The sequence below is a fragment of the Schistocerca cancellata genome, chromosome 3, assembly GCF_023864275.1.
Source record: "Schistocerca cancellata isolate TAMUIC-IGC-003103 chromosome 3, iqSchCanc2.1, whole genome shotgun sequence".
NCBI classification, from domain to species: Eukaryota; Metazoa; Arthropoda; class Insecta; order Orthoptera; family Acrididae; genus Schistocerca; species Schistocerca cancellata.
In genome coordinates, this window is record NC_064628.1 from 804,188,119 (window position 1) to 804,208,467 (window position 20,349).

The 20,349-nt window shown below is 40.1% G+C and overlaps 1 protein-coding gene across 2 annotated transcripts in view; it reads left to right on the plus strand.

Moving 5' to 3' along the window:
• The window catches only part of LOC126175863 (E3 ubiquitin-protein ligase Ubr3), a 281,912-nt gene that overhangs the window by 204,505 nt on the left and 57,058 nt on the right, over positions 1–20,349 (plus strand). The window contains exons 18-19 of one of the 2 annotated variants that reach the window (XM_049922876.1): positions 1,148–1,318; positions 14,419–14,612. In XM_049922876.1, the coding sequence (XP_049778833.1) occupies positions 1,148–1,318; positions 14,419–14,612 (365 nt within the window). The remainder of the gene's footprint in view (positions 1–1,147; positions 1,319–14,418; positions 14,613–20,349) is intronic. The other variant, XM_049922877.1, reaches the window with a different exon arrangement.

Consider the following 20,349-nt stretch of genomic DNA (forward strand, 5'->3'; position numbering starts at 1 on the left):
GAGTCTTGTTTCCTCATGTTGTTACATTAATTCCTTCATAACCCACCCTGAATATGTTTTTGCTATATGTTCAGCTGTAATACATTGGTCTTCATGAATAATGTCAGCAATGCAGGGATCAAGAGCAGGGGCTGACACATCCATGGACTGGCCAGGACATACTCGTCACTGAGTCCCTGAAAGGTTCAACTGTTTTTTTTTTTTAACTATTCTACTCACTTAGAAAAAATTTGCAGTTTATACAACTTTCATCACAATGTAAAAGCATTCGAGAAAAGGTTTTAGCCAGCTTTTACCTTTCAGAAAGCAAATGATGGACCACTCAACATTGTTAAAGTAATGTGGAAACTTCAAGCAGATGTTTCATCATTAAATGCAGTATTGAGGTTATAAACAAAACAGTTTTCATATGCCAGCTGTTCTCAGATCCTCCCATTGGTGCCAGCTTAGTCATGAAACTCCTCTTACAAGCAGTTTCATTTCTGAAACATCCTGGCAGATTAAAACTGTGTGCTGGGCTCCATCGGGGCGTGAGTCGTGCTTGGGTAGCTCTGTAGGTAGAGCACTTGCCCGCGAAAGGCAAAGGTCCCGAGTTCGAGTCTCGGCCTGTCACACAGTTTTAATCTGCCAGGAAGTTTCATGTAAGTGCACACTCCGCTGCAGAGTGAAAATTTCATTCTAGTTTCATTTCTGCTTCACTTTGTCTCTTCAGTTATGGAAAGGCCCTTATATTTAAATTGTACTGATGAATAATTTTGAGAAGAAAAACATTCCGATATATATACCTCGTTTTCAATGGGAGTGAATTTTATAACAAAATGTTTATGAAATTTTCGTTAGTTGTATCTTCACTCACAAGTCTCTCTCTCTCTCTCTCTCTCTCTCTCTCTCTCTCTCTCTCTCACACACACACACACACACACACACACACACACACACACACACACACACAACCTTTATTTATTCTCGTGTTACTCTTTTCTGGCTGGCTGTTTATGTTTGTGAGTGTGCCCAGAAAATAATGATAATATGATGCTAACAATGTCATGGCATAATACTTTAGGGTCCCAGACAGCAGGCCACTTAATAGCTGAACAAAGAAAATGTTACAGTGTTTTTAGTGAATAGTGGTACCAATTGTTTGCAGACATTGCCTTAAGGCATGCTACCCGTACTCCTCGCCCTGCTCGTCCTTCATCATCATCACAGCATGCAGCAGTGCTGTCAGGCACAGAGATAGTTCCATCAGCAGCTGGAACTTCGAGTCAAGCTGTTGTTCCTGCAGGTTCCGTTCATACTCCTGAGTTTGGTCCACATGGTAAGACTACTGATCATCACTAATTGTTGATATGTGAGTAGCAAGATTTGAGATGTTTAGATGAGAGATAAATGATGTAGTCACAAGCTTATTAAAAGTAGGTAAACATGTTCCTGTCATAGAAAGGCCTTATCATGGCAGTACCAACAAGAACATAAAGTTAACAGTAGTGAACTTCAAGCTCTTATTTATCTCTAAAATTAGGAAAAGTAACCAGTCATTTGTAGATGAATGATGGGTGGAGCATCAACACATGAAACAGACCAGAAAATCACACTAGCTTCCTGCACAAGTCTTTTTCCGATATTAGTAATCTCCCCCCCCCCCCTCCCACCCCCCCCCCTCTCTCTCTCTCTCTCTCTCTCTCTCTCTCTCTCTCTCTCTGTCTCGTGTGTGTGTGTGTGTGTGTGTGTGTGTGTGTGTGTGTGTGTGTGTGTGTGTGTCTTTATATTAGAAAAAGAGTGAAATTGTTGGCCAGAGGCTAGTGTGATTTTTTTGGATCGGTTTCATGTGTCTATATGCCATCCATCCATCCATCAATCAATCATTGGTTGCCTTTTCTAATTTTGCTTCACTGTTTCCATCTTGCTTCCGATGCTAGAATATTGCCCTTTCTGACGACTAGACAGCGAGTAGGAGAAAGGGAAATATATGCTCTATTCCAGAAATAACAGGACAGTGGGGAAGAAAAATTGTTGATGTTGCTAGTTCTTAGAATTTAATAGTGAATTGCAGAACTCCATAGCTTTTAAGAGATCATTGGTCATTAGAGAAAATGAACTGAAATTAAATAAATGTGTGGATCCAGAGTACTGAGTATAGAAGAATGTTAAAATTTGTAAAACAAAGTGATACAACATTCAGGTAATGGCTCACTCTTATTTGGGTTAATTCCTTTATTCCTTTTCTCCATTCATTATTTGGTTTTTACGCAGTTGCATCATGAACAGTTAAAATTAAATAATAGGAGCATAAACAGTTGTCAGATGTTCAGGTTCTCTGCCTTCAATGGGTTTTCTATGATTGCCAGGGTAAGGAGGAGTTTTAATGTTTCGACTCCAAAAAAATTTTGAACAAGAGTGAATTCTCATTTTGTGGTGGTGGTGGTACAGATGTTTCTTGAAAGTGACATTAGAAAACATGCTTGTGGAATATGGATGTGTATAGCCAACAGTTAATACATGGGAAAATCGGGATAGGTCTTTCCTCTGGCAGCATATGTCAGAAGGCTGACATATGCATGCTGACAATATTGCATGCCATTGACAGTTTCTGCTAATAAGTAGCGACGTAGGATAATTTTGTGTGTGTGTGTGTGTGTGTGTGTGTGTGTGTGTGTATGTGTGTGTGTGTGTTCCTGTAGTTATTGTTGTATTGTAGCTTCTGTAGTGCCCCAACCGTAGACAGATCTCTCTTGAAATTTTATTTCTTCACACTTGAAAGTATAATATGTAATTACAAATTGCTTGATAGAGATTTTGTTATGCTATTAGTTACTTTTAAGTTTTTCTTCAAGTACAGCTGTTGGTTTGTCTGAGGACATGCTGTCACTTTTATGCATCAGTTGCATGGATGATTTAAAAATTGTATGTCTATGAAGAGAATCCCTAGAATTGCGCAAGCTGAAAATTTAATGTAGAGGCTGCAGTTGTCGAATTAAAAAAAGTTTTTGAACCAGATGTACATAATATCAACAGTTAATATTGTTTGATAAGATACTTACTGATACTTACTCAAAACACACTACTCCACAGTTCAAGATGGTGTACTATTGATCAGGCACAGATGGAATAATTGCTCAATGCTTATGAAATATATTTGGTAAAAAAGTTTCATCACAACTGACTTTTTAGGTTAAGTACACTGCTTGCACCAAATGCTTGTGCTATATGATGACACACTGCAATAAAATTTTATATTGATACTGGTTGAAGTTTAGCTCTAATTTTGCAGAGAACCTACATCTGTGTACGTAAAATATATCAAGAGTATCAGAAAAATATATTACATTTAAATAGCTTTACATGAACTGTGATGATTATTACATTATGATGATGCAGAAATACTTGTCAATCTCAGCCTGAATCACATATCTGGAGTAGAAAATTGAGTTTCAGCTTCATCATGGACAGTGTGCTGTGTTATGCTTATGTAAATACCATGAGTAACTCAATGTGTAGTGCAATGGCTGGTGGTCATATGGTCTTTAGAATTGTAGAAACAATTCTCAAGAAATATTTTTACAAACAAAGATAAAGGAACAAATATAGCAGTGTCTGTGTTATTCTGAAGTACGATGCAATAGATGTACTTGCAGTTGCAAATATGGACAACCATCAGTTGTATAATGTTATGACAGCAATGAAAATTTGTGCAGACTGGGACTCGAACCTGATTTCCCATTTATCACGAGCAGTTGTCTTACCATTTGGCTATCCAAGCATGACTCACTGCCAGATACATGGTTGACAACACATGGAAGTTTGGATCTGGCCATGAGTAATTCTTGGATAGACAAATGGTAAGGCGACTGCTCGCGATAAGTAGGAAATCTGGGTTTGAGTCCTGGTCCAGTACAGGTTTTCATTGTTGTCATTCCACTATACAGCTAATGGTTGTCAATATTTGCAACTGCAAATACATTCCATGGAAAGAAGTTGATGAAATGGGAGGGGGGGGGGATGTGTGTTGGAAAAACAACTCGTATCTACGTAATTCAGAGAAATTGCTGTTGGGGATAAGGAACCAGATGACATGAGTTGTGAACTAGCCATTGAAATTAATAATGTTTTGCTCAAGAGCATGTTGTGCGTCTGTGTAGCCAACTCTGCTCTTTGCCACACTTTGGCGGTGACCATTCGTTTGGGTATATAGTTGGCGGTCATACGCACATAAAACTCTGTGTAGAAATTGCAGCAGAGGTGGTATATGAGATGAGTGTTTTCACAGGTTGCCCTACCTATGATGGGGTACGGTAGACCTATGACGGGACTGGAGTACGATGTGCTGGAAGAACGTATCAACATAGGTCTTGCACCTTGCACTTTCTTAGGGATGTGACACTTGCAGAAGATTGCGATTAAGTGTGACAGAAGGATGGAGTAGGATACTGTGTAGGTTGTGTGGGTGGCTGAGTGCCACTTGGTGTTCCAAAAACTAGCAAAGTTCTAAGCCTTGTTTATGTGCCGTTGAATGAATCAATGTATATACTGTTTGGTGAGTTGTTACTTTTACTCCTTAAATTACTTACGTTCCCCCAGGACTTTCCATTACTTATAGCAGTGTTTTTCCACCTGTGGGTCGTGACCCCGTGGGGGGGTCGCAAAGCCTTGCTCAGGAGGTTGCGGTCACAGGAGAAAGCAGTTGCAGGCTGGCTGAACATATGTTTCATGACGATCATCTGCTATAGTACAAATATCACACAGAAGCGACAAGATTTTGTGAAAGTATCTTGCAAATTCGCTCACGTTCAGATCTAGTACTTACTTATAATAATGAATTTAATTTAAACCTGTTGAAGAGTTCAAATACGCAAACACTTGCAGCAGTGAGAAGCAACATGATGTCTATTGGATCTCTTCCCACTTCTGTGGATTGAAACTAGGGCAGCGAGAGTCACTAAGTCTTGTACAGATAGTATTTACCTCTGAGAGGTTTGCAGGGAGAGGGAATGGACCACATCAACTTCCGGGCTGGGATGGTGGTACAGTGGCTGCATCTTGTGTATTACTGACAACTTAGTTTACATGCCAATCATCTGCTGTGATAAAAATATCAGATGGAACGAGAACAATGTATGAAAACACATTTAAAAGATGCTCACGTTCAAGTGTGATACAAAATGGCTGCAACAATACACACACAGCTCACGTGAAAGATTTGGCGCCATGGTTACTAGAATGCATTTCAGTAACAAGCTTCGAATCAAACAATAGATCTCTAGGATTGGCAGCAGTAAGACAAGGTATGAAGTACAGAAATTTCTATCGAGCGGTTCTAGGATGCCTGAGCTCAACTCAGACTTTAATTCACAAACTGCATGTTGTTGTTATTTGTATTTTTTTAGTTCTGTGTCTTCATCGGGATTCCCACAAAATCGTCGTTGCTGGTCACCTGGTTAATTTGTCATTTCTTTCGTGTAGTTAATGTTGGTGATTGCTGTGAAGAGTTGTAAAATATCTTACAAAAAACTAGTACCATCATTTGTAAAAATATGTACTACATATTCTCGCAATTAATTAAAAAGAAACGTTGTCTTCTTTTGAAACTGAATGAAAGTAAACGAAATAACTATCCTGCTACATGTCTCAAAACTAGGGGCCCTGTAATACAAAAACATAGGCCTATGGAAAATGGTATTTATTTTTTATTAAAGTTACGTAATTCCTTGTTTAACATTAATTCTGAATTGAGCATAATGTAGATCGTTTTGTAATAAATACACCATGTTAACGACAAATAAACGCAACACTGGAAAAGTGTGTTCAGGAACCGATTCATAACTAAATGAAGAAGATCCAGTAAGTAACTGTGAGAAATTCGAATAAAAGATCTTCTTGTTTACAAATTGACTATACAGTGGTACCTCGTTTAGTGATGATAATTCACTTCTGGGTCTTACCTGCACTGCAAAGCATTCGTTATGGTAAACATATTTTTCTGTTGGAATTCACTTAAAAAAAAGGATAATGTATTCCATTCTGATAAAATACTAAAACAGTTTATAAAATGTACATCCTTTTTTACAAGAAGTCGTCAAAAGACATTTGTTTTACCTTCTCTTCAAAATGAGTCATTAACACAGAAGACTGCTAGCTGAATGAAACATCGGCCTACGTATCGGTTAATGCGCAACTTTATTGAATTCGTGTTGGTTAACGATGACATATCTAAAATGGAATTCTTACAGAGGTATTTCAGGGCCATGAAGGAACATGAGTCTATAACAACAACACCGATGTAAAACATTATGCTCGTTTTTCCTCCACATTTTCTGTTATTTCATTGTCATTTCTTTCCCGCGTTGCAGAAACCATACTGTGAAGAATATAGTCAATAACAATAATGATGCGATCCAGCTATTATATGCAAATGCACAGCACTTTATCTGCACAACTGCAATTTGATGCATGATGGCTAATGTCTCTCATTTGTATTATTAAAAAGCATACTTGACACTTATTAAGATTTTATTGTTTTGAACAGTTTTTATTCATAGAGCGACATCAGCGATATTTGCCTCGTGTGCCACTTAGCCAGATGAAATAAAGTACAACCGTATCAATGAGAAGGCTGTGCCTTTATTAATAATTTGTCAAATTGTGGTTCTGCTTTTGAGACACATATCGCCAAATCATTTTCTAGTTGAAGTCTATTTCTCTTCTTAGTTTTTAAGTTCATCATTGAAGAGAACACTAATTCACAAAGGTAGGAAGTGGCAAATGGCACTAACAATTTCAAAGCGTCCTCTGCCAGCTGTGGTTAATCTTCTTTTCTCTTCATCCAGAAGACGTCAGTCTTTTGCGAATTAAATTCCATTTTAAGCATCCCATCAGCTGCTAAATCTGTAAGTGTTTCTTTCGTTCTCGTGCTGAGATCAGTCAGTTTTACTGACATATCTAAAAAAGGATTTAGTGTCCATCTATGACTGTTCTCAGCGTCAGAGTTCAGCTCTGGAAGGTAACTTAACAGTTTCTCTTACAAATTATGCAAGCTCTGTATAAAGCAAGGAATGTGAGAACTCAGTACCACCGACTGGTCCACTGCAATTTCTTCGACAATCATCTGAATACAAGGGAAAGACTCAAACATCATCTTTTGTAAAAATGTTGATCACGAACTAAGTTTGCGTGGAATTCTTTGATTTTATCCTTAGCTGTTATAGTGTTTTCTTCTTGCCCTTGGAGATTTTGATAGAGCGAACTCATGTCTTCACAAATGATCCTAAACAGTCGAGTTTGCAGCACTTTACCTTTAATAGAGTTTACAACTTTGATCACATCTTTAAGCACGTAATTTAAATCAGAAGTTAAAATTGTGGCTGCCAGAGTGTTCGATGAAGAAAGCAGTGTGTCCACGAAAAATTCGGCATTATTGATTTTAATTTCATGACGAGCCCACTTTTACTACCAGTCATAGCTTTAGCACCGTCACTACAAATGGAGATACATTTCCCCAATCAATCTCGTAGTTGTGAGTGCTTTCTAAAAATATGTCATACAAACACTGACCATTAGTGTTCGCAGGGAGTGCTTTGCGAAATAAAATGTCTTCCATAATACTGCAAAGCAAAATGTGGGTTCTTCTTTACTTTTTTGCCTATCTGTTCTCGAATGTCACTGACCATATTGTTTATTCCACGTTCAGTGGTATTATCAGAAAGTGGTACGCTTTGTAGCATGTTTGCCTCTTGCTTACCTAACATAATTTCAACCATATCCAGGGGTGCTGACAAAATAAGATTCTCTGCATTTGTATGTGGCTTCCCTGCTGTAGCAACTTGGTAGCTAGCTAGTAATGTGCTCTCGTTGACACTGGATACCTAAAATAGGATTAAAAAATTGTTAAATCAGAAAAAGAATAAAAATTAGAAACATTAATACTATTTGAAACCAACAACTAACATTACGGTTGTATTACCTGAATCATAGTAGTTTGCTACCAGTTAAGTGTTTTCAGTTTCCTTTAGAAGAAATCCAACGGTTTATCAGCTTCCTTGGAATGTTTAGTTGAGGGGTGATGCAGAAGCTTTGATGGTTTCATACTCTCACGTCGCAATACTTTGCTGCAAACTATAAATTGAGGTTTATTGTTCATGGTTCACAACAGTAAAACCATACTTCAGATAACTGTTGTCATAAAGTCCTCCTCCTCCCCCCCCCCCCCCCTCCAAGTTTTGATTCACTTCCGCCACTGCCACTTGTACCAGACATAGAGGGTTGCACAGATCTTTTAAGAAACTTGTCCATTTTATGCTCACTCAGAGCGAAGCGTGAAGACAATAATCACCCCCATACTTGCTGGCGTACTCGCACAACTGATTGTACTCACCAAAAATGTGTGACTATCCCCCCACTGACCTCTTCTCACCACTACGCCTCTACTGCAGCAAAGAATATTAATTAAATCTCTGCCCGTAGAGCACTGTGACTGCTTTTCACATTGGACTTGATTTCTCGATCAGTATAGTATCAGTAGAAAGAAAATTAAATATGTTGCCTTTGAAATCACTGGCATACTTTTATTATGGTTCTGGAGGTCAACAGAATATTTTTACTTGGAAAGGGGTTGCATATTCAAAAAGGTTGAAAAACACTGCTATATTGTAAAGGTACTTGCTTGAAATAGAGCTATTATCCACAGTGCAACTTTATCATACATTTTTTTCTCCCACAGAGTTGAAATGTCTTGAGTACATTGGGGTAATTGGTAATTATTATTAAAGTGTTGCCATTTGCTGTGCTGGTGGATGTATGATTTATTTTGTTTAGTAATTGGTAGTTATGTATGCACAATATATTTAAGAATATACTCAACTTCTTAAGAGAATAATTCTCAGTTGTTTTGCATTGCTTTAATCTGCCACTATTTATTGTTCTACAGATAATTTTGTTTTGAGGTCTGGGCATGTCTTCAGGTTTGAATTTTGGCCAGTCTGTATTTAGTGGTGATACTAGTATTTTGGATTATCGCCTTGAGTTTCATAAATTATTCTTGGAAAAAGTCACAAGATCCTAGTTGATATCTTTCTTATGCTTCTCACAGCATGTTAGCCATATCGTAACTGCAGCTATTATTATTATTATTATTATTATTATTATTATTGTTGTTGTTGTTATTATTATTATTATTATCATTATTATTATTGTTATTGTTGTTATTATTATTATTATTATTATCATTATTATCATTATTTACTAAGAGGACCAGCTAAGGACCATAATAAACTGATAATCAGTTGGTGTCAGCTTTCCCCCCTTCCATTTCAACCCCACGTTTTTTCATTAATATATTGTGTTAGTCATCATTTATCGGCTTGGCAATAGTTCTTTATTTCTCGTCTCAGTAAGTCCCAAACATCACGTCTTGGCATTTTTATATAAATCCTCTTTTTATTTTTTGAATCCAGTATACTTTGTAAGATTTTTGTCACATTTTCCTTCTGATTTCCCTAACAAACATATCTGAGAAAGGATAAAACATTCAGATGTATATAGGCACATTGGTTTTATGACACAGTTGTAATGATGAATTTTGGTATTTATAGAAAGTTCTTTGTTGTAAATGTAGCATTTGGTTTCAAAACGTATTTCAGTTTTTCTGGTTCTTGTTAAGGATTCTTTATCCAGTCTATTACTGTATTCCATTCACCCAAATATTTGAAGCTATTCACATGTTTCACATTTCTATAGTGGTGTTTAGCTGGCTTGTATTGTTCTTGATATTTGACATGAAGATGGAACCTTGTATTAGTGGAGTCATGTCACCCGGTTGAATGAATTGCATTTTTTTTACAAAAAGTTGATGATTGTGTACGGATATGCCGCCGTGCAGGTGAAAGGCAGTTCCAAACATGCAGTGCGTTATGGACATAGACTAGTGTGGATGGGGACATAATACAGAGATGACAGTCATACACACATTGACAACTGGTGTTGGTATTTGCACTCTGGTGATTTATGAGAAAAAGTTTCTGATGTGGTTATGGGCGGGTGATTCATGTGAAAAGGTTTCTAACGTGATTATGGCTGCTCAACGTTAATTAACAGACTTTGAACGCCGAATGGTAGTTGAAGCTAGACAGATGGCTCATTTCATTTTGGAAATCATTTTGAATTCAATATCCTGAGGTCTACAGTGTCAAGAGTATGCCAAGAATACCAAATTTTCAGGCATTACACAGTGGCTGACGACCCTCACTTAATGACTGAGAGCAGTGGTGTTTGCTTAGAGTTGTCAGTCCAAACAGACAAGCAGCACTGCATTAAATAACCACAGAAATCATTGTGGGACATACGACAAATGTATCCATAAGAACAATGCGAGAAAATTTGGTGTTAATGAGCAATGGCAGCAGACAATGGATGTGAGTACCTTTGCTAACAGCATGACATCTCCTGCACCACCTCTCTGGGCTCATGACCATATCAGTTGGACCCTAGACAACAGGAAAATGGTGAGTTGATCAGGTGAGGCCATCTTTTGCTAGGTAAGAGCTGATGGTAGGGTTCAGAGTGTGCCACAGTCCCATGAAGCCTTGGACCCAAGTTGTTGACAAGTACTGTCCAAGCTGGTGGTGGTTCCAGAATGCTTGTGGGCTGTGTTTACAGGAACTGATGAGTCTTCTGGTCCAAATGAACCGATCATTGACTGGAAATGGTTATGTTGACTAATTGGAGACCATTCACAGCTATTCACGGTCGTCCTGTTCCCAAACAGCGAAGAAATTTTATGGATGACTATGCACCACATCACTGGGCCGCAATTGCTTGTGATTGGTTTGAAGAACACTGTGAACAATTTGAGCAAATGATTTGGCAACCCAGATCGCCCAGTATTAATCCCATCGAACATTTATGGGACATAATCGAGAGGTCAGTTCATGCACAGAATCCTGCACTGGCAGTTCTTTCACAATTATGGAGGGCTATAGAGGCAGCATGGCTTGCAGCATGGCTCAGTGTTTCTGCAGGGGACTTCTAACAACTTGTGGAGTTCATGCTATGTAAAGTTGACCCATTATGCCACGCAAAAGGATGTTCAACATGACAATAAGAGGTATCCCATGAATCTTGTCATCTCAGTGTAGACAACCAGGGACTGCGTGAATCTTATGTTTTACCACTTGTATACCATCTTGATTGACATCCTCTCTGACACCAGTGGCATTTTCCAACAGGATAACTGTCTGCATCACAAAGCCAGCATCATGCACCGTGGTTGGAAGAGCATGGTAGTGAACTCACATTGTTCTGATCCGCACACGAGGGTAATATATGGGGCACAATTGGGTGCCAGCTTCACATCCACAAACCACCAGGCCATAATTTACAAGAATTGAGAGACTGATGCCTAAACATGTGGTGCCATGTACCTCCAGAAACCCACCAAGGACTCGTTGAAGCAATGACATTCAAAATCACTGTCATGTTGCGTTCCAAAAATCAAAGAGGATGTCAGTGTCACATATTGGGGTTAGTTCATCATTTAGGGACAAATCAACAGGGGAAGTAATGAATTTTGTTTTGGTCCAAAATATTTTATTAGGTCCTCTCCCATTTCATCTAAATCCATTACCTTAAGAGTTTTGATTTTATAAGGCCTTTTCAAGGGTAAAAAAAAAAAGTGTTAAGAAACAGTTTAGATGTTCATTGCACTGTACACTGAGGGAATTAGATGAGAAAATGACATTAAAAGCAGTAGACGAATTTTATTTTCTGGGCAACAAGACAACTGATGATGACTGATATAGAGAGTATATAAAATGAAAATTCAAGGTTGCCACAGGTTCTGGAAATCAGGGAATATCAGGGAATTTTCAGATACATCAGGGGAATTTGGGGAAAAAAATTGGAAAAATCTCACTTTTGTCTCGGGAGATGAAATGTTTTGTTTGCAGAGGTGTGGTGCATCGTTGCTGGTGGGTGCAGCTGAGTATATGCACTGCTTCCCTACTCCCTCATTCTTACTGCTTCTCCCCTTCCTACCACTTCCCTCAGCTTGCAGTAAGTGCTGCTACAACTTCTTGCCACCAGCCTAACAGCTGCCAATGAGTGGCAGCGAGGTGTGAGGAGTGGTTTGTTTGGATCTGATTCTCAGAGACAGTAGCTGGAGACACCAGTTGTGTACAAGTAGTGTCTGAGTGATTTGTGAATGTGTGTGTGCTCTCATTTTGTGACAAAAGCTATGGCTGAAAATTTGGCTGTGAGAGCGTGATTGTCTTTTCCGCATGTCTGTCCGTGGCTCAGCAATCATATTTACGGTGAGTTGCTGCCTATCCTCATTACTATTGATTCTCGAAGTGTTTGAACAAGTTATCTGTTGCATGGATTGATGACTGTGGTCTCTCTTCATCAACACGCTGTTTGTGGCTCGTGAATAGCTGGCTGCAAGGGTGGATTTCTGCGATGGGTCAAAATCGCAGGCCGTTTCTGTGGGTATCTGTAATGGATCGGGCCTGCCGATCTGAAGCAATTAGGATCCCACTAATGCGCAGGCCGTGCCCGTTGGATGTAGTCTCACCTATCTGCTCGTTGGCTGGGTCTGTTTGTGTGTGGCATAATGCAGTAGATTTTCATGGTTTAACCATGGGCCCAGGACTGCGGTGCTTCTCAGCAGGCCAGAGGCCATGACTGATGGACTGTCTCACCACAAGTACATTGTACAGTGTGGCGTTTTATAGAAATTTCATTTATATATGTTAGAAAGTGTGGATGATAAAAAGAAGAAGAAAACTGTCAGTCGCTCGTGGTTTGTTTGATATGTACTCATGTATTTCTCAAAAGAAAAATCACACAATACCTGTAAGATAATAGAGATAACACAGTGGGCAATAACCAACAGTAATGAACTTAGTAGAACCAACATTTTATAGGTGGTAACCTACAGTGTTGGTTTACACAATTCTTCTCCGCCTTATTCACTTCTTTCAAGAGGCCTTCTTTTTTCTGAGGCTATTTTTGAAACCAGTGAAGATAGTTTAAATCTGTCTTGTGACTCCAAGGAAATGTGTGTTTTTGCCACACAATGTGTGTGGTTTTATTGAAATAAAATAACATCAGTGGTCTTACTGAAACACACACATCATTTGGCTTGCTTTCTCCATCAAAAAACAGTTCATTACAAAAGATGTTGATGTTAGTACTTAAGATTTCTGCGCACATCAAGAAACGCCATCTGCTTCTAAGTTAAGGAAACATTCCACGTAGGAAAAATATATCTAAAAACAGAGATGATGAGACTTACCAAACAAAAGCGCTGGCAGGTCGATAGACACACAAACGTACACACAAAATTCAAGCTTTCGCAACAAACGGTTACTTCATCAGGAAAGAGGGAATGAGAGGGAAAGACGAAAGGATGTGGGTTTTAAGGGAGAGGGTAAGGAGTCATTCCAATCCTGGGAGCGGAAAGACTTACCTTAGGGGGAAAAAAAGGACAGGTATGCACGCGCGCGTGCGCGCACACACACACACACACACACACACACACACACACACACATATCCATCCACACATATACGGACACAAGCAGACATATTTAAAGGCCGCTTATCTGCTTGTGTCTGTGTATGTGCGGTTGGATATGGGTGTGTGTGCGAATGTATACCTGCCCCTTTTTCCCCCTAAGGTAAGTCTTTCCGCTCCCGGGATTGGAATGACTCCTTACCCTCTCCCTTAAAGCCCACATCCTTTCGTCTTTCCCTCTTTCCTGATGAAGCAACCGTTGGTTGTGAAAGCTTGAATTTTGTGTGTATGTTTGTGTTTGTTTGTGTGTCTATCAACCTGCCAGCGCTTTCGTTTGGTTAAGTCACATCATAATAGAAGGAAACATTCCACGAAGGAAAAATATACCTAAAAACAAAGATGATGTGACTTACCAAATGTTTGTTGCGAAAGCTTGGATTTTGTGTGTATGTTTGTGTTCGTTTGTGTGTCTGTCGACCTGCCAGCACTTTCATTTGGTAAGTCACATCATCTTTGTTTTTAGGTATATATATATATATATATATATATATATATATATATATATATATATATATATATATATATATAAACATTGTTTGCGCTATTGTTTCTTGTACCATAGCTTCAAAGACAGATTGTCAACTTATGTCTTAACCCCTGAGATCTGAAAATTTGTCAGGGAAAGTTTAAAAAAATTGTATGGAAATATCAGGGAATTTCACTTTGGGAAAGTTGTGGCAACCCTGAAATTATCAGCAACAAGAAAAGCATTTCTGCAAAGGACCAAAAATTTTAACATCTAATACAATTCAGACTGAATTTTGTAGTAACAACAATAATGACATCAATAGTAACAAGTAGATTAAACAGTATTTCTTATGCAGCTGTACTTATTTTTAATGTTTTAAATTGCAGGCCCAGTTGAAAGTCAGCCAAGTTTGGAATGGAACCCCAGTATTTCTGGAAATGAAGTTGTACCTGCAGGTACTTCGTTTAATTCTGAAGTTGTTCCTTCAACATCAGGTACACGTAAAGTTCACATGAAGAAAAGGAAACAGGGAAAAGCTGGTGGGAAGTCTTGTGGTGACTGCTTGGACAGGTGCTTGAAAGTAAGTGTCACTTATGTCCTTAACATTTTTTCTATTTCACTTAGCAGTCACAACACAATCTGTAATGAATGGACTTATCTCCACTAGTGAGGTAACCCTTGTTAGATATGATCCAACTTCAGTGTATGCCAGCTACGAAGAATGATGTATATCTGGCATAACCAGGCACATGATAATAAGGTGTCACTCTCAAACTAGTTGTGGGTAAATAAGTAAAGGCATAAAGTGTAACTGTGGAAGAGCTAGTTCCTGAAATAAAGTAATAGTAAATTATTTTCTTGTAATATGGGCCCACAGCTTCTATAAATTTTTTGAAGGGTTTCATCGTGATCAGCTGTTATAATTTTATTTTATGATTGTAGTTCCGGTATTAACCCAATTTCAAGCATCTACAAAACATAATACAATATAATGAGAACAATTTACAGTGGGATTAATGGTGGGTACAACCAGGTTTGTAGTTTTTTAATATTCATTTATTGTTCTTACAAGATTTTGACATAAAGGTTAAGGTAGCAATAACAACGCAATATGCACAAATAGGCTTCAGAGAACAACTGTCGTCCAAATAAAATTCCTTGATAGTTGACGTCTGTTACTTGCCCTATAGTGTTGCCACTTCCGCTGCCGGCTACCGCTTGATTACAAATGACACACAAACACGGCAAGTCACTTCACAAATGCTGTTAATGTGTAATGTGGATCAATGTTGGGATAGGCCACCATATGGTATGACTGTGTGCACACAGTTTTAATCTGCCAGGAAGTTTCATATCAGTGCACACTCCGCTGCAGAGTGAAAACCTCATTCTGGAAACATCGCCCAGGCTGTGGCTAAGTCATGTCTCCACAATATCTTTTCTTCCAGGAGTGCTAGTTCTGCAAGGTTTGCAGGAGAGCTTCTGTGAAGTTTGGAAGGAAGGAGGTGAGGTACTGGTGGAATTGAAGCTGTGATGATGGATCGTGAGTCGTGCTCGGGTAGCTCAGCTGGTAGAACACTTGCTCACGAAAGGCAAAGGTCCCGAGATCGAGTCTTGGTCTGGCACACAGTTTTAATCTGCCAGGAAGTTTCAACTTAATTATTCATATTTGGTTTCAACTGACTATGGTCATAATTTTTTTAAGTAAAACTCAATAATCACTGTTATCATTTGAACTGTTGAGTATCAGAGAGAGCATTTGCAGTCTGTAACAGCCTTAAATTACAATAGAGATGCATATCCTTCAAGAAAGGTAATTATTAGGAGGCATTATATTCACATATGAGACTACAGATATTCTGTTATTTGTAGTTATGTGTATTATTATAGAGAGAAATTCAAAATGAAGCAGTTACAAACTGCTATTTGATGCATAACGATACATAATAAGAATAAATCATTAGAACAACAGAGACTGAAAATCCTTCCAGGGGTCCAGAATTCTTTTGTGTATACATGCGTGGTGAGCATGGGACCCCGAGCTAGTGCAGCTCTCTTTCCTGTCCGGTCTGCATACCTTCCCTTTCCACACCTTCCCTGTCTCCATTCCCTCCCCCCTTCCCTTCCCCTTTTCCCTCTCTTTGGGAGTATGTTTTGTGCCTATGTCCAGAGACAGATGCTTGTGACTGTAAGACATGGTTTCTGTTTTTATCTCTCTACTGGAAAGTCTCTGTCCTTCCTTTGTCCTTCTCTTTTCCTTGATTCTTCTCTTTACCTTCTCCTTCGCTGCAGTGTTTGAGAATTCTTCTCTTCTTTCCTTTTCTTTGTTCCTCCCTTTCTCTTTCTTTCCTTCCTGTGTGTGTCTGAAGGCCGACCCACACGTAGCCATTAATGGGGTAACGTGTAATTCCCTGCACTGGGTAGACAAGTAGGACATGTACATATCCCCTGATAAAAGACAGGCCACGCCCAGGGAAGGGTGATTACCTGAGCTGGTACCTTCCGAACATAGCGATTGGTCCTTCTGTCCTTTTCTCGGGAAGTGTGACCTGAGGTGTGGACAATCACCTAATGCTGGAGTGCGCTTAGAGAGGGCCCCCACTAGGAAGGAGCGCGCCATCGGAGATGCCAGTAATCATGGGGGGGTACTTTCGCATTGGTTTCTTCTACTTCTACAACTTCTGCCCACAAGAGAAAGCTAGATGAGTCTCGGCCAAGGACAATTCTTCCATCAGTGCCGAAGTTCCTAGTTGTTTCTTGGTCTGACAAAGGTCAACACTTCTTCACAGTTAACCCTTTAATTATTTAGAAAGATGTCAACACAATTGCAGGTCCTGTAAAGTCTTGTTCCCGGTTACGAAATGGCACCTTGTTGTTAGAAACAGACAGTGCCCTCCAGGCACATAAATTGCTTCGAACTACACTGCTACACACCTTCCCTGTCTGGATGGAAGCGCACCGTACTTCAAATTCACCGTGCAGGGTGGTTTATACAAGATCACTCGACAGATTATCCAATGAGGATATTCAAAATTACCTGTCTGATCAGAGGATAACGACCATACATAGAGTCATGAAAAGGGTTAAAAAGGAATTGGTACTGATCTGCACTCTCTTCTTTACATTTGACAGAGTTCAACTTCCATCAAACATTAAAGTAGGAGACGAGGTACTGGCAGAAGTAAAGCTGTGAGGACGGGGCGTGAGTTGTGCTTGGGTAGCTCAGTTGGTAGAGCACTTGCCCGCGAAAGGCGAAGGTCCTGAGTTCGAGTCTCGGTCCGGCACGCAGTTTTAATCTGCCAGGAAGTTTCAAGTTTCATTAAAGTGGGATATGAGATAATTTCAGTTCACCCTTATATCCCCAACCATACACGTTTGCTTCAACGGTTTAATCATACCAGCCAGTCGTGTTCCAATACGGCCAAATGCGTTGCCTGTATCAGGGATGCCCATGAGGGTGGTTGTCCACCTCCATCCTCTCATTGCAACAACTGTATGGGAGACCACATTGCTTCCTCTAGAGATTGCCTTATTTTTAAAGATGAGCGAATTACTCAGGAAATATGAGTAAAGGAAAAGGTGTCTACATTTGCTGCTCATAAGTTATTCGCCAGTAGAAAGCTCACTGTGCTCCCAGCGGGTAAATATAGCACTATCGTCGTCTCTCCTCGACCTACTAAGGAGGTAGCCACGCAGACTTGCGAACTCACCTTTAGTGCCATGGTCGTCAGATCGGCCAGCCCAAAGATCACCCGTTCAACCTCCCCACTATCCCCGCTCACTCTAAGGCTCAACCTTCATCGGCTCCTGCTAAATCATGGACCCCAAAATAGACGCCTGGACTTCATAAAGAAAAGAGCCTACTTGTGAAGATTTTTTTCATACTCAGACCTCACAACCATCAAATCCTCCCTCATCTCAATGTCCTGCTTCCAAGAAAGCGAAACAAAGTCCCTCTCCTTCTCCATCATGGCGTGCCTCTCCTACAGCGTCACCCAGAGGTAGCCACCCTCAGCAGTCTTCCGTGTCACCAAGACGCACCTCTGGCAGCCGATCAACCAGCCGATCACTGGTGGCAGGAGCTGCCCCCGAACAACCTACAGATCTGTATTTGGATGGATGCCATTCCACACCCTCGACTGCCGGCTCTCAGCAGTCGTTGAGTTGACTGCAACCATGGTGAGAATTTTCTCTTTTCTGTCCACCTTATGTCAGTTATCCATTGGGATATCTGCAGAATTCGCTCCAATTGTCCCTGGTATTCTTCTGTCTTCAGGCAACAAAGCTCATTTCCAATCAGTCCAGTTTGATCTCCCCTCTGTTGATGGCACTCTGGAACACAGGAGACGTATAATTCTTCTCCATGATACTATCCCTTATCATCCAATCCCCTTAAACAGTTCCTTCCAAGCTGTCGCTTTACATCTTTCCCTTTCTGGTTACACCTTCTCTCTTTGCATCAAGTACATTCCGTCGTCTACACCAGTGGCATGATCAGATCATCTTCATCTGCTTGGTCAGCTCCCACCTCCCTATTTGCTGGTTGGGGACTTCAGTGCCCACCAGCCGCTTTAGGGATCTCCGTTTCCTTGCCCAAGAGGCTCCCTATTGATTGACCTCTTCCACCTAGAGGATCTTGTTTGCTTCAACGCTGGGGAATCTACTTTTCTGTCTGCCTCCACGTCAATCTACTCTCATTTTTACATTCACCTAGCTTGCCGCTTTGAATGGTTTGCTCTTGCTGATATACACTCCAGTGACACATTTTCCATGTGCCCTTAGATTACATCCACAACTGCCATCTATGCGCCCAAGTCGCTTGCAGTTTTCCCAAGCCAATTGGACACTTTTCTCCTCTCTAGTAACATTTGATGGCAGTCAGTTTCCTAGCATCGTCGATCAGGTCACTCATGTTACAAAAATTATTCTTAGAGCTGCAGAATGTTCAATACCTCGTGCCTCCCTTTTTTCCCAGGTGCCCCCCCAGTTCCTTGGTGGAACGAGGCGTGCCGTTTCCCCCCGTCATCCTACGCTGGCCATTTGTATCCGCTATAGCAGTTATATGTGTGATGCTGTCGCATCATCCGCGATAGCACGCAGGCAAGCTGGGACTTCTTTATCAGCTCCTTTAACACCTTCACTCCCTCATCTAGAGTTTGGAGTTGAATTCGACAATTATCCGGCACGTCCAATTTCTCTGCGATCTCTGGGCTAAGTGTCGTGTAAGATACCTCAGTGGACGCTGTCGCAATTTCTATCTCATTGTGCCAACACTTTGCTGAGATTTCGAGCACTTTAAATTATCCGCCAGCGTTTCCCCTGAAGAAACGAGCAGCAGAAGTGTGACGTCTTGCTTTCTCCTCTCAAATTCGTGAAAGCTATAATAACGTTTTTTTTTTTTTTTTTTTTATGGGGGAACTATAACACTCTCGGTCTTCCTCTCGCTCTTCCATCCCAGGAGCAGATGGCTGTTGTTGCATTTATCATACAATAGTCTGTGCTACCTCCTTTGCCTTTATAATCGAATTTAGACTGACAGTACCTTTCCCAGAAGATGCAGGAAGCTATTGTCATTCCTGTCCCAAACCCTGGAAAAGACAAACATCTCCCCTCCAGCTGTCGCCTGATCTAACTTCCCTTTTAGCAGATGACACACGCTCAACCAATTGCGTCCTTGAGTTATCAGTGTCAGTTAGATAACATCGTTCATTTTAAGCACTTTTCGGGGTAAACAACCCCCCTTCAATTGCAGTTTTCTGAGATTTCCTTCCATTTTTTAGTTTCCCTCCTCCTCGAGTTTCGATCCCATTGCTGCTGATTTAAATTTCGGTTTTTTACCCTTTACTAAGCCACAGAATGGGTACTTAAGACCGTAGCAGTTTTGCGCCCAAAATTTCTAAAATTTTTATACGCATTACAGGTGTTCTATGCGAATCACTTTGTCACACAGACAACATCCAAGCAATAATTACTTACAAGCAATACATTCTGAAGCATATGTGAAGTTGCTGATGTGAGCACATTTTGATTTCTGGAATTGTTTTCAGTGAAGAAGGCACATACGCATACACATTGTCTTTCACATAACCCTACAAAAAGAAATCCATGGGTATTTGGTCCACAGATCTAAGTGACCAAAATCAGAACACAGTGTCGTCATGTCTCGTACAAGTGATCCAACAATTTGGAAGAGTTGACTTAAAAGTGTGCACACCTCCATACCACAACATAGTAGTGCTTCATCGTGCTGAAAGGTGTAATCCGTGGAATTCATATCAAGCTGTGACACCAGCCATTGGTAAAGCATGTTCAGGTAA